This window comes from Pleuronectes platessa, chromosome 3 (assembly GCF_947347685.1).
Source record: "Pleuronectes platessa chromosome 3, fPlePla1.1, whole genome shotgun sequence".
NCBI lineage: Eukaryota > Metazoa > Chordata > Actinopteri > Pleuronectiformes > Pleuronectidae > Pleuronectes > Pleuronectes platessa.
In genome coordinates, this window is record NC_070628.1 from 2,468,801 (window position 1) to 2,481,283 (window position 12,483).

The 12,483-nt window shown below is 41.9% G+C and overlaps 2 protein-coding genes across 5 annotated transcripts in view; both read left to right on the top strand.

The window, feature by feature from the left end:
• The first annotated feature begins 748 nt into the window (after positions 1 to 748).
• On the top strand, positions 749 to 7,684 carry LOC128436932 (sialoadhesin-like). 4 transcript variants are annotated; one of them, XM_053418877.1, is made up of 12 exons: positions 749 to 981; positions 1,619 to 1,975; positions 2,066 to 2,293; positions 3,036 to 3,389; positions 3,484 to 3,681; positions 4,236 to 4,493; positions 4,593 to 4,853; positions 5,169 to 5,438; positions 6,094 to 6,175; positions 6,766 to 6,826; positions 7,261 to 7,448; positions 7,537 to 7,684. In XM_053418877.1, the coding sequence occupies exons 1-12, from the start codon at positions 927 to 929 to the stop codon at positions 7,598 to 7,600; spliced, it is 2,376 nt and encodes a 791-aa protein (XP_053274852.1). In that variant the 5' UTR covers positions 749 to 926; the 3' UTR covers positions 7,601 to 7,684. The 4 variants fall into 4 exon arrangements, 3 of the variants coding, with proteins under 3 accessions (XP_053274852.1, XP_053274851.1, XP_053274853.1); XR_008338128.1 differs by having other exon boundaries at positions 750 to 981; positions 3,478 to 3,681; positions 6,731 to 6,826; XM_053418876.1 differs by having other exon boundaries at positions 750 to 981; positions 3,478 to 3,681.
• A 785-nt stretch (positions 7,685 to 8,469) lies between these two features.
• The window catches only part of LOC128436935 (sialoadhesin), a 29,956-nt gene continuing 25,942 nt past the window's right edge, over positions 8,470 to 12,483 (top strand). Inside the window, exons 1-3 of the mRNA XM_053418886.1 lie at positions 8,470 to 8,749; positions 8,909 to 8,987; positions 9,467 to 9,823. Of these exons, the coding sequence (XP_053274861.1) occupies positions 8,645 to 8,749; positions 8,909 to 8,987; positions 9,467 to 9,823 (541 nt within the window). The 5' untranslated portion in view covers positions 8,470 to 8,644. The remainder of the gene's footprint in view (positions 8,750 to 8,908; positions 8,988 to 9,466; positions 9,824 to 12,483) is intronic.

Here is a 12,483-nt window from a genome sequence, read left to right on the forward strand (position 1 = left end):
ATCATAACATTAAACCTCACTAACTCGAGCCTGCAGAGAGCTGGAGGTAGTGTGCACACGGCCCTCACCTGTCAGGTACAGTTTGTCTCTTTTAACAATGTGGGGGGTAAATATTAAACATGACAGATTTATTTCCATTTGTCGGACTTTTAGTTTTCACAATACACCCAGATCACAAAGTTGATCCAACTTGACAAAGGTAACTAAATAAATGTTCTTCATATCTACTTAGAAATTGAATTACTGTTTTACCTAATTTTGTCACAATGTTCCAACTTAAAAACAGCAGGTGAAATTAACTCAAAGTAAAACCAGCTGGTCTGATTTAACTGAATAGTTGTGTTTAGTCTGGCTACATCCATATAACTGAGTTTCTAAACAAAAACAATCTCTCTCCACGTTCTGCTTGTGCTTTAATGAAGTATCAGTATTATCGGAACAGGTTTGACTCACATGAGTTGAATCCTCGTGAGATATGAGTGAAGAACACTAAAGTAATGTAAGTTTGTATAATTATGACCTTTTATAATGTATCTTTATGACCCAGTCTTCATATGGACTGGAGCTGTAAATAAACAGGAACTGACTTCTAACATGAGATTAAAAGAAAAAATAATTCAACATGATTTTTTAAGTCCAGTCTCAATAAATTAAAGAAAGTGATTGATTCACTGTCAGGCTGCAAAACTACTCTCACCGTTTTTTGCATGAAATATATTTGAATAAGTTCAGGCATCATTTCTGAATAACAAGGGGATTTACTGGTGTTGGTCTGTTCATGCATGTTAATGATGTCAAGAGGAAGGAAGCCAAGGTCTCAACTGATCTATTTCTATCTCTCATCGTGTCTGGCTGACAAACATCATTTCTCAAGAGTGGAATCTAGCTGCTGATGAGGCTTCACCACAGAGACGTGAGAAACAACGATGGGTTTGAGAGAAGCAGCGAGTTGCTTTGTCATCTTCCTTCTTTCTGTGTCAGGTACGTCTACATTTACAGGAAAGCACTTTGTGTTATATCGTGTTTGTATGAAAAGTGTTTGAATAATTGTTCCAGTCTTTCTCATGTTTGGGCTTTTCCTGCATTTCTCTTAAATTACTTTGAGTTATTGTGAAGTTTGGACAAAACAGTTATTGTGAAGATGTCACTTTAGTCTCTGCTCTGCGTAGAGATGATGTTATTCTGAGTTTCTAGATATTGTTATGCCTCAGAGCCGGTGACACCCAGTGACCTCAGGCATCTTGTTTTCAGGTTGGCTCGTTGTCTGATTCTTGTGAACGTAATATCTCAAGATCCCTTTGAGGGAAATTCTTCAAATTTGGTTTAAATGTTCATCACTTGGTCTCAAAGATGAACTGATGAGGTTTTGGTGGTTGAAGGTCAAGGTCACAGTGGCCTCATGAAACCTGTTCCTGGCCTCTCGATCATGATGTTTCTAGTCTGTCTTTGGAGAATTTCATCAAAATTTAAGTGAAAAGATGAACTAATTACATTTCAAAGCTCAAACGTCACAGTGACCTCATATGATTCTGGAAAGAGGAACACACACTGAAAATGCTCTGGTTGGTGGAGGCATCCTACAGCAGGGTGGTAATTATAGTTTGTTCTGTGGTTACAGTGGTGCAGGGTGAGGATCCCTGGGGGGTGAGGTGCACTCCGACTCAGATCTGTGCTGTAAAAGGATCGAAGGTGCAAATACGCTGCTCCTACTGGCACCCATCCAGAATAGATGACCATGATGTTGCAGTGGAGAAAGAGTTCTGGTTTACTAAAGTGCAGTATGGTGAACCTGTGGATCTGAGATCAGCCTCTGAGTACACAGGTCGTGTGAAGTATGACTGTGGAAACAAGGCCTGCACTCTGACCATCACAGACCTGAGAGACAGCGACTCTGATGTGTACCAGTTCAGGTTCACAACAAACCAACCTACTGGGAGATTTACTGGTTCACCTGGAGTCTCCTTGTCTGTCACAGGTAACATTTCAGTTGGAAACAGTGAATCTATTGTTTGTTTATGTGGACAGCTCTGTCTAAAATGATGTGTGTGTTTCTTTACTTACACAGGTGTCCAGGCGCACATTCCAAAATCCTCAAGTTGCTGGTGGTATGACTGTTCAAAGTCACGTGTGGAGTGTCAAACCAGTTGTTCTCCAACTCCCAGTCCGTCCTACATCTGGTACAAGAATGGAAAAAAGACACCGGGAGAACAATCTTATACAGCCTACTTTTATTCAGCAGACAGTATTTCCTGTGCTGTGAGAGGCCACGAGGATTTCCCCTCTGCTCCAGTGTGTGAGTTTACTTCTTCCAATGACCAATGATGTTCTGCTCTTTAACCTTCTGAGCTCAAACACTGACGAGAGTCAGAAATGGACTTGAGGGCTGATGCAGAGTAAAACAAATCTGACACATCAGCTGACATATCTTATATTAAAAGAACATTGTCATTGATTCATAAGATGTTTGTTATCAAACCTTTATGATAAATATTGTGCAGTTAAACAATGAATTTGAATGACTCCAAACTGGAATGTCAGTAGCAGTAGAGCCCATTCCTCTACCAAGGCCCAACAGTCCATTCAATTCAATCAAGCTGCTCTATATTTCACACACTCCTCGATATCAGGCCTTTAAATATGTCAGATCTTTTCAATCAAGATCCATGAATTTGAATCTGGGAAACAAAGGAAATAAAAAAAAAAACACGATCTTACAATGTTAAAGAAAGCATCCTGGATCTGCACCAACATCTTTCCAGTAATTGTTGCGTTATTGTGCACGCACACCAACCAGGCAACAGACTGGGGTGAAAACATAACCTCCTGGTGGAGGTGATGAAAGCAAATCACAAATACAACCACAGATGTAGATCTGGAATTCAAAACATCTTTGTTTTTACTGCAAAGCAAAATGAGCGTCTTTTCTGCATTGTTTATTTCCTGACATGGGAAACAGTCATCTGTGAATTATTGTTAAATACAGCAGTAAATATGGTACTTGTCATAGTGATAGTCAAAAGGTTTTTGTTTTTCAGGTGTCGATGGAAATTCATGCTACAGAGTGAATTACATCAACAGGAACATCTGTGCCTTTAAAGGCTCCTCAGTGGACATCTCTTGCAGTTACAACAGTCACTTTTATTCTATGACTAAGTCCTGGTTGGTTGCTGAGCGTGAGGATGTGCAGCTGTATCGTCCTCAAGCTGTGGACTTACTCAACGACCCAGAGTTCACAGCTCGTGTTCAGGTCCTTGATCCAGAGCCAGGGCGCTCCACTCTGAGGATAATGAACCTGACACTGAGTGATTCAGCCCAGTATCGCTTCACATTCAAATCACAGTGGTTTGAATGGGACAGAAGTTTCCCTGGCACAACTCTGACTGTCACAGGTACTGAGGAACACTAAGTCACTGTGTTGTTCACTGGTTCTCAACCTGGGGTCCCACAGCTGCTTCTATGTGTGTCTCCTGTTGACAGATCCAGATGTTCAGGTTATCTGTTCTCCGATTGGTCCAACACTGACTTGTCACAGCAGCTGTCTTCTCTCTGGTCGTCCCTCCTTTGTCTGGTACAAGAATGGAAGAGAAGTTCAAGGGGAAACGTCTCCAACTTTCAGGGGATTCCTTCACCCTGAAAACAACTATTCCTGTGCTTATGAGCATCACCACTCGTCCCCTGTGTGTGAGTTGACTCCAAAATGTCCAAAGTGGAAACTTGAAAGGTTGAGCCTTGACGATTTTAAATATTTTCATAATAGTAAAAAGAAAAATCCTGTGAAAAGACCAAATTAAACTTAGTTATTAAAGCACTTTTCATATCCAACAGAATATAGACTAAGAGCAATAAAACAAATAGAACCGATTCTCCCCACCCATCCACACACAGAGAAAGACAAGATAACAGGAAGTGAGAAAAAGCTTTAATCACAGTGGCTCATCTTCCATTTTCACTTCCACTTTTCCCTTCAGATTTTGCATGTATGTGAACAGGTCACATGCAAATCCCACTCAGTGATTCCTAAGACAGAGGTGACATGTTTAGTTTTGTGAAGTCTGTATTTAATACAAACAGTAATTACTTGATAAAACTACTAAACACTAAATGGCCGTCCTGTCTCCAAAAGTAAATCAAACACTCTTCTAAAGATGCTGAGAACCAGGGACGACTGCAAACTATTAAAAGACTATATTCTATAAAGCCACATTCTCATGTAAAGATGTGATTATATCCTGCAGATGCTCCGAAGGTTCCTTTAGTGCAGCTGAGTCAACCTGGAGACATTCTGAAGGACAGCTCGGTGTCTCTGACCTGCAGCAGTGATGCTAACCCACCCCCTGCATACACCTGGTACAAGGAGAACCAGACTTTGCTCAACAGAGCAGCTCAGCTGGTTTTCAGATCCATCCTGTTCTCTGACTCTGGAGAGTATTACTGCACAGCTGAGAATGCGCTTGGGAAGACAACGTCTAAATGTGTCTTAATAAATGTGAAATGTGAGTAAATATTTTTCAAAAGCCGCGAGGTTTTGCACATCTTCAAAATTCCAGATACTGCAATGTTCTTCAAATCCATTAAAATCCATGTAAATCCAGATGCTCCACAGTCCTCCTCTGTGTCAGTGAGTCCCTCTGGTGAGATCATGGAGGGCAGCTCGGTGACTCTGACCTGCAGCAGTGATGCTAACCCAGCAGCTAACTACACCTGGTACAAGGAGAACCGAACTCTGCTTCAAGGACCAGAGGGTGTTTATCGTCTCTCCTCCATCAGCTCTGGGGACAGCGGGGTCTACTCCTGCAAGTCTGAGAATCAGTACGGACGGATCAACTCCACGTCTCTACACTTAGACGTCCAGTGTGAGTAGAAAACATCCACATGTCCATGAAACCCAGCACTGTCTCGCAACCTTACAGAAGGTTACTGGGTCCGCCCCCTTTTCTGGATTCACACCAAATTTTACTGAGTTCTTCTCTGACCCGTTCCTCATCCTACCTCCAAGTTTCATGCTAATCGACTCAGTAGTTTTTGTGTAATCTTGATTAAAATCAACAAACAACAAACAAACACACTGGGGTGAAAACATCTGTTATTGCATAGCTACACTATATGACGTCATTTTCTTAATTCATAGTGACGACATTCCCATCATATGATCATAGATTATTTTTCAGACGCTCCAAAGCCTCCCTCTGTGTCAGTGAGTCCCTCTGGTGAGATCATGGAGGGCAGCTCGGTGACTCTGACCTGCAGCAGTGATGCTAACCCAGCAGCTAACTACACCTGGTACAAGAGAAGTGGAGATAAACAAGTTCAACCAACAGCATCAGGACAAATCTTCACCATCACTGATATCACAGCTGAACATGGTGGAAAGTATCAGTGTGAGGCCCAGAACACATACGGACGTAGTAACACCACCTTACATCTGACTGTTGGAGCAGGTGAGTCAAGTGAAGTCCTAACACCTTTAAAGGTTCTGGAGCTGTGGATTGACTTTAGCCATTCTTTGTCCTTTACATTGTAAATGTGCTGATATGGGTCGTTTGACTTCTGCCCCATAAATATTCACAGTCAGACCATCAGCAGCACAAAGAGGAATCCACCCAGCGTCAGTAAAAACATCCATAAAGTTTTCACCATCCTCAGTAAACTTGAAAGATATTTCCTTCACTGTGCACATTCACGTGACGAGCAAACAGCTCTCAGCAGACAGACTGTGGTGAAAACAAAACCCTGCTCCTGTGCACATGTCACACATACTCCTCCCAGCAGGGGGAGCAGTGGATCATTAACAGTTTGAGAGACACACCCACAAACAAGACACTCTGAGAACTCAGAATTCTTCACTTGTTTTATTAAAATAGAAAATGTTTTATATTCAGGGAACATCGAGACAGGTTTAGTAAACATAACAAAAGGTTGTTTTTGTAAATGTTTCGTCCTGCACCTTTAAGTATTGTGAATTTGTGAAATGATAAAGTAAAAGTTATGAATGCACTCTTTTATTAATGAGACCCTTGGAGCTGTGGATTGACTTCAGCTCCGAGTCAAACATCCTGCAACATTCCCTGTTCATCCATTGTGTGATTTCTCCAGGTGCTTGGAAATCAGCAGTGACTGGAACAACCACAGCTCTTCTCCTGGTGGTCATCCTCCTCGCTGTCTTCCTGTGGATCAGGTGACACAGTCACACAGTGACACTACTGAATAGAGACATACAGTTCATGATAAGACCTCACCAGCAAGTGTGACTAGATTTTCAAAATAAAAGCCCCCACATTACATGTCATTTAGCTGATGCTTTTGTCCTAAGCGACTTACATTTTTAGTACACTCAACCTTTATGAGGGGGCACTTGGGGGTTCAGTATCTTGCCAGGGAGAGTGGGGTTTGAACCGGCAACCTTCATATTGGAGAACACCCGCTCTACCCCCTTGGCCACTGTGGTTCGAGGACAGTAACCTATTCCATATCACAAGAATACAAACTACCACAAACACACACAAAGTTCTGGTACACGCACCCCCCCACACACACACACACAAACACACACATACACACACACAAACAAACACACACACACATACCCTGACTTCTCTGCTCTCTCTCTCTTCTCTCTCTCTCTCTCTCTCTCTCTCTCTCTCTCTCTCTCTCTCTGTCACTATCACTCTCTATTAAACTGAACAGTTCCTCTCTCTCTCTCTCTCTCTCTCTCTCTGGAGGAGTTTTCCAGTTCATCCAACTGTTTATTTCTTTCCTCCCATCTAGAAGAAACAAGTCCTTCACACAACAGCGTGAGTGCAGTGAGAGACCAGAAGACAGAGTGCAGGTAAATGAGTAGTTTCATTTCAAAGCACTTGATCTCCACTCTTCAAGGCTGCCTCATTAACTGGTGGAGTTCTGCATCATTGTGATTTGATGAGAAGGATCAGACCATGAAAGTCTTGGGAGGTCATATTCCTTTACTCTAACAAAAAGCTTAAACTGGTTGGAGGAGGTGCACAACTGAAGGGCAGTAAATCTAGTTAAGGAGTAAAGTGTGGAGTGAATGTTTCATGATGGTGACACTGGGTTCATCTGTTAAGAAGATGAGCTGGTGACCAGCAGGGAAAAACAGAAAGCTCCCAGATCAGTGCTGCCATCACAGTTTGATTCAGCAGAGTAGGATCAGGCCCACAACAAAGAGAAACTCTCAGTTCCCAACAGAGTTAAAGAGTAAGACACAGATTCCTGATCCCAGCTCGAATTTTACTGTACGACCAGATTCCAGCTGCGGCACACACACGACCAGCAGAGCAGCACCATGAGGTCCACTACGCCAGCGTCTGCTTCACCCAGAACCGGGCAGATGACCTCTACGCCAACATAGGTCGAGTTCAACCCCAGAGAGAAACTGAGGAAGAGGAGGAGGAGGCTGAATACAGCGCTGTTCGATTTGTCAGTGCAACAGGGTGAGCAGCTCCACACGGGAACATTTTCATCTCTACAATTATTGAGGTTAAAAACTGTGGGTGTGAGTGGTTTATTCTGCCTTCACAGAACAAGACGTGAAGAAGAGGAGGACGATTCATCTGCAGTGTACAGCACAGTCACCAAACACTGAAGAGACACAACGTGAATCTGTTGTTTATATGTGGATTTTACATTATCAAGGAACCAGAAGAAATAAAACATATAGACATGTGCAGTGTTAGTAAAGGTTTGTTTTCTTTCTTGATGGGTTGGTTAACCCAGATTACAAATTCTCTCACTTCTCACTTTGGAAGCCACGAAAGTTAAAGGTAAGAAAGTTGTTCTTCTTCTCCCACAATTCAAAATATTTCCCAGACTCAACCACGTGTAGAGTTAGCCTCAGGTTAGGCTAACGCTAACCGTAATGTATGTTACTGTCAAAATGTTACAAATAACAATAAGATTAACTTCTAAATATTATAAATTATAATTAGTTGTAACTGATATAAGAACAGATGAAATATTGTATATCAATCAATGGGAGGGACCAATAATAATTTTCTAGAGGGGGGTTTCAACAACAATATTTTGGATAAAGTAAAGTACACAAGTCAACAAATATATAGGTTTTATCCTATTTATACATCTGATGAAGAATTGTGACATAATAATATTTAAAGGACTATTGAGGTCGTCATGAATCATGAAGCATTTGACATAAAAACTAGGTCAACAATTAAAGTACAGTTTGTACATTTTGAAGATTTAACAGGAGATTGATGCAGAAGTGACACCCGCTCATCCAGCAACACAAAAAAGATTAATGTTATATATTCAAGTTTCCATGGTGACTTGTCAAACTTTGATGTTTTACCATGAAACAGGAATTTGTTTTAACTCAAATTTACAACGTCTAATCTTAACTGAACTTCACGTTTGATACTGAATATAAAGATGGACAAAAAGACAGCTACCCCCAAAGTGAATCCAAATGATATCTGCCCCCCCCCCCCCCCCCCCCCCCCCACCCGGTGGCTGGCTGCAGTGTTTGTCATAAACCCGGACTCTTCCATGTTAGTGGATGGGACATGGACCAAATCAAGCAGGACAGCTTCAACGCTGCTCACAGCTTCAGTTGAGGAGGATTCAGGTTTGATGGGAACAGACACTGAAGTCGTTTCTAACACTCAGTTAAATGAAGAAATTCACAGTTTGTACAAAACACAAGTTACTTCTTTGTTTTAGGTTTAATTTAACACCATCTGGCTCAGCATGCAGTTCAGTGGAAAGAGGAAGGAAGGTGGTGGTGGGGGGTGTTTAACAGTTTAAATGTATCTTTCTCTTACAGAATCTGTCTTTATTCTCGGACTCTTCTGTGTTGTAGGTAGACGTGTCTGTGATGTCACTGAGTTTCATCTTGTGCACATTATTTATCTGTGGACGTTTTTCTTGTTTGAAGTCACAGACGAGAGCAGCAGCTACTATGAGTGTAACTGCAGCAGCCAGTGGATTTGTTGTCCTTCTTCTCACTGTGACAGGTACTGTACCTCTACATTCATGTTGTCACTCTATTTTACACTCAGACTTCTGATTCACCTGAAGTGAGTTTGAGAAAGAAAGTAAAAATATAAATGAAACATTCATTCATATTCAGATCACCACCTGTAAAGTGAAGTAAAGAGAAAATATGTGAATGAATTATCATCATTATTATTTTGCATCTTTGTTTAGAAGTTTCTATCGTCTAGAGTTTTAAATATTACATAGTCTGAAACATATTATTATTGTTATTGTTATTGTTATTATTGTTATTGTTATTATTATTATTATTATTATTATTATCTTCATCATGACTGAGTTCCTCTCCTCTCGATGAGGACTTGTCATCAGTGTGTGGAGTCATTAGTTGAAATGCTATGGAATGCTGCTCATGGAAATGTGTTTCTTTTCTACAGAAAGTAAAAAGTAAACTAAGTGTTCTCTGGTGTGGTTATGAATCTGATTCTCTGTGTTACAGTGGTACAGTGTGAGAATGGCTGGGATGTGAGTTACACTTCTACTGAGATCTGTGCCGTCAGAGGATCAACAGTGGACATTACCTGTACCTACACATACCCATCCACAGTTAATAACCATGATACTACAGTTCAGGAAACGTTCTGGTTCATTAAAGAGAGTAATGGGATTCACGTTGATCTAAGGACTGATCCGGAGTATTCAGGTCGTGTGGAGAATCTCTGTGGAAACAACAAGTGCACTCTGAGAATCTCTAACCTGAGAGAGAGCGACTCAGCTGTGTACAAGTTCATGTTCACAACAAACCAACCTACTGGGAGTTTAACTGGTTCAGCTGGAGTCACTCTGTCTGTCACAGGTAACATTTACATCTGAACATTCATTCATTTATTTCCTACATCTTGTTTGGTTCACTTGAGTGTGTGTGTGCACTTTTATATGCATGTGTGTGTTGTCAGTTTGGACTAAAATTAATTCCTTATTCTCACACACAGATTTGCATGTGCAGGTGAAAGGATCAGTGAGGGATGAATATTCTAACAAGGCAGAGCTCAGGTGTCAGAGCAGTTGTCGTCTTCCTGATCATCTGAACTACGTCTGGTACAAGAATCAAGATAAGATGAATGAGACAGGAGCATCTTATTCAGGAGAATCTATTTCATATAAATTTCATTATACAAACAAAGTTTCCTGTGCTGTTAAAGGACTCGAGGATTTCCGCTCTCCGTCAATGTGTGAGTTTAATCTACTCTATTTCACTATCAGCACCATCTGCTGGAGTATTTGAGATAATGCATTGAACCATAACTTCATGTGTCTTCAAATACTTTTTTCTGCATGGGCACATTGAACTCTTGGGCTACTACTGTCAGTACTGACAAACTACTGCAGTACTAGTACTAGTATTCTGCTTGTGTAAATATAGATGGAAGACATTACTGCTCCCCAGAAGTGAAGCCAAAGCATTATGATCGCCCCCTGGTGGCTGGCTGCAGTATAGAACATACATCCTGTCTCCTCCATGTTAAGGCCAATGTATGCTTGTGCGTTTTGACGGACACGGACAGATAGGACCGCCTTCTCCAACGTGGAACGCCCTCTCCGTGCCTCTCCGAGGCTCTTCGGAGAGCTTTTCGTGCCGCTCTCATTTTTCTAACTACACGTCGAAATGACGGACAGCCCACGGGTAGCACTTGGCTGTGATTGGTCCGCTAACGCCAGCATTTCGGAATGGAAACTTCCTGTTCCATTCCCTACATCACAATAAACCAAAATCACAACTACGACTCTATGATTAATGTGACAAGTGTGTTAAGCCAGCGGCGTTGTCCGGCTGACGGTGGCTGGTTAGAGCACTTCATGTGTGTACGGTCACATACGGTTATAACGAACTTTGATAACGGGGGTAGCGGGCTAGCCACCATGCTAACTGCGGTGGGTACAGCGCAAAAACCCGCTGACTTTAATCCTACGGCTGTCATGACACTGTTTCTCAAACACCGTCAGGTTAGAAGCAAACACTTGGTAGTAGCTAGTATCGGGTGTCCGTGCTGACTGTGTGTGGAAGCTGGGGGGAAGCTAGCTGCCTCCGTGTAGCTTCAAGCTGTTGCAGCTGTTGAATTAGCAACGCAGTTTGGAAACAAGACCGGGGAACCGCTGCGTTAAGACACGATAACAAAAGCATTTTGACTCGCTGGGTGTCACTTTATTCAGCAAAAACTGTCGCGTCATCAACATCCTTTTTCTGTTAGTTGCCATCGTTCACTGTGTGTGAGGAGCCGGGAGGACGTAAATAAACCAGCGTGGACTTCTTCTATATACCTCATGAGGTAGGCTTGTCTAAGCTCGACTTCCGTTTCGCCATCTACAGTTCTGGCGGTGAATTGTTTTCACAACAAAAAGGCTCGTAGAACTATAAATCAAAAAGGGTCCGTCCGATCCGTCCGTCCGTCATTCCGCAACGGACTCGGAGAAGCATACTGAGGCCTTTAGTGGGAAGGACATGGACCAACCTAAAAAGTTAAATACATTTTTTACCAAATAATGGTTTCTGTCATTTTAGGTCGTTCTTATCAAACTTTATTGTTCATGTTTCTCATGAGTTTAGTTTTAATTAGTTATTTGATCAAATTAAAATTAGATTAACCTTCATGATTGACAGCAGAGGCTGACTCAGGATTGGTGGAGCTCATGTAAGGGCGGGACCTTGATACTGTGGCTCCATCTCTAGATCACTACTGTGCAGACTGTGGTTCCAAATGTGAAAGATGGCAGCGTTGGTATCCAGGATATTTTGGCTTCATTTCTGGAGAGTGGGAGGAAGTGGAGACGTGTCGTCCATCTTTGGTCGACTCTGCATAAAAGACACAGATCATTTCCTCCATATTGACCAGTTTGCTCCATTATAAGAGCAACTTATACAAGGTCCCTCATGTTCCTCACCTCCAACAGTGTGTTTCTCCCTCACACTGAAGTCTAAAGGGAACTTCACTGTGTTTTATGTGAACTGAAAGTTTCCTCATCTTGGCATCGTCATCATCTTAAAATGAAAACCTGCCGACTGGTGATTCACCAGAGAAAATACATGGAGTTAGTTTTATAAATGTATAAGTTTATCTTCTGATTCTCTGATGTGCTCTGTGTTACAGGGGTGAGTCAGATTGACTGGGGTGTTAATTACACTTCTACTGAGATCTGTGCCTTCAGAGGATCAACATTGGAGATTAACTGTACCTACACATACCCATCCAGGTTGAAGAACCATGGTATAACAGTCAACACAACTTTCTGGTTCATTAAAGAGAGTAATGGGATTCACGTTGATCTAAGGACTGATCCAGAGTATTCAGGTCGTGTGGAGAATCTCTGTGGAAACAACAAGTGCACTCTGAGAATCTCTAACCTGAGAGAGAGCGACTCAGCTGTGTACAAGTTCAGGTTCACAACAAACCAACCTACTGGGAGTTTAACTGGTTCACCTGGAGTCACTCTGAATGTCACAGGTAACATTTACATTAG

Bases quoted from the DNA above. Each gene is read 5' to 3' on its own strand.
- LOC128436932 (XM_053418876.1), top strand. From the start codon at position 927: ATGGGTTTGAGAGAAGCAGCGAGTTGCTTTGTCATCTTCCTTCTTTCT. The intron at 982-1,618 runs GTACGTCTACAT...CTGTGGTTACAG, and splicing joins CTTCCTTCTTTCTGTGTCAG to TGGTGCAGGGTGAGGATCCC. The intron at 2,294-3,035 runs GTGAGTTTACTT...TTTGTTTTTCAG, and splicing joins TTTCCCCTCTGCTCCAGTGT to GTGTCGATGGAAATTCATGC.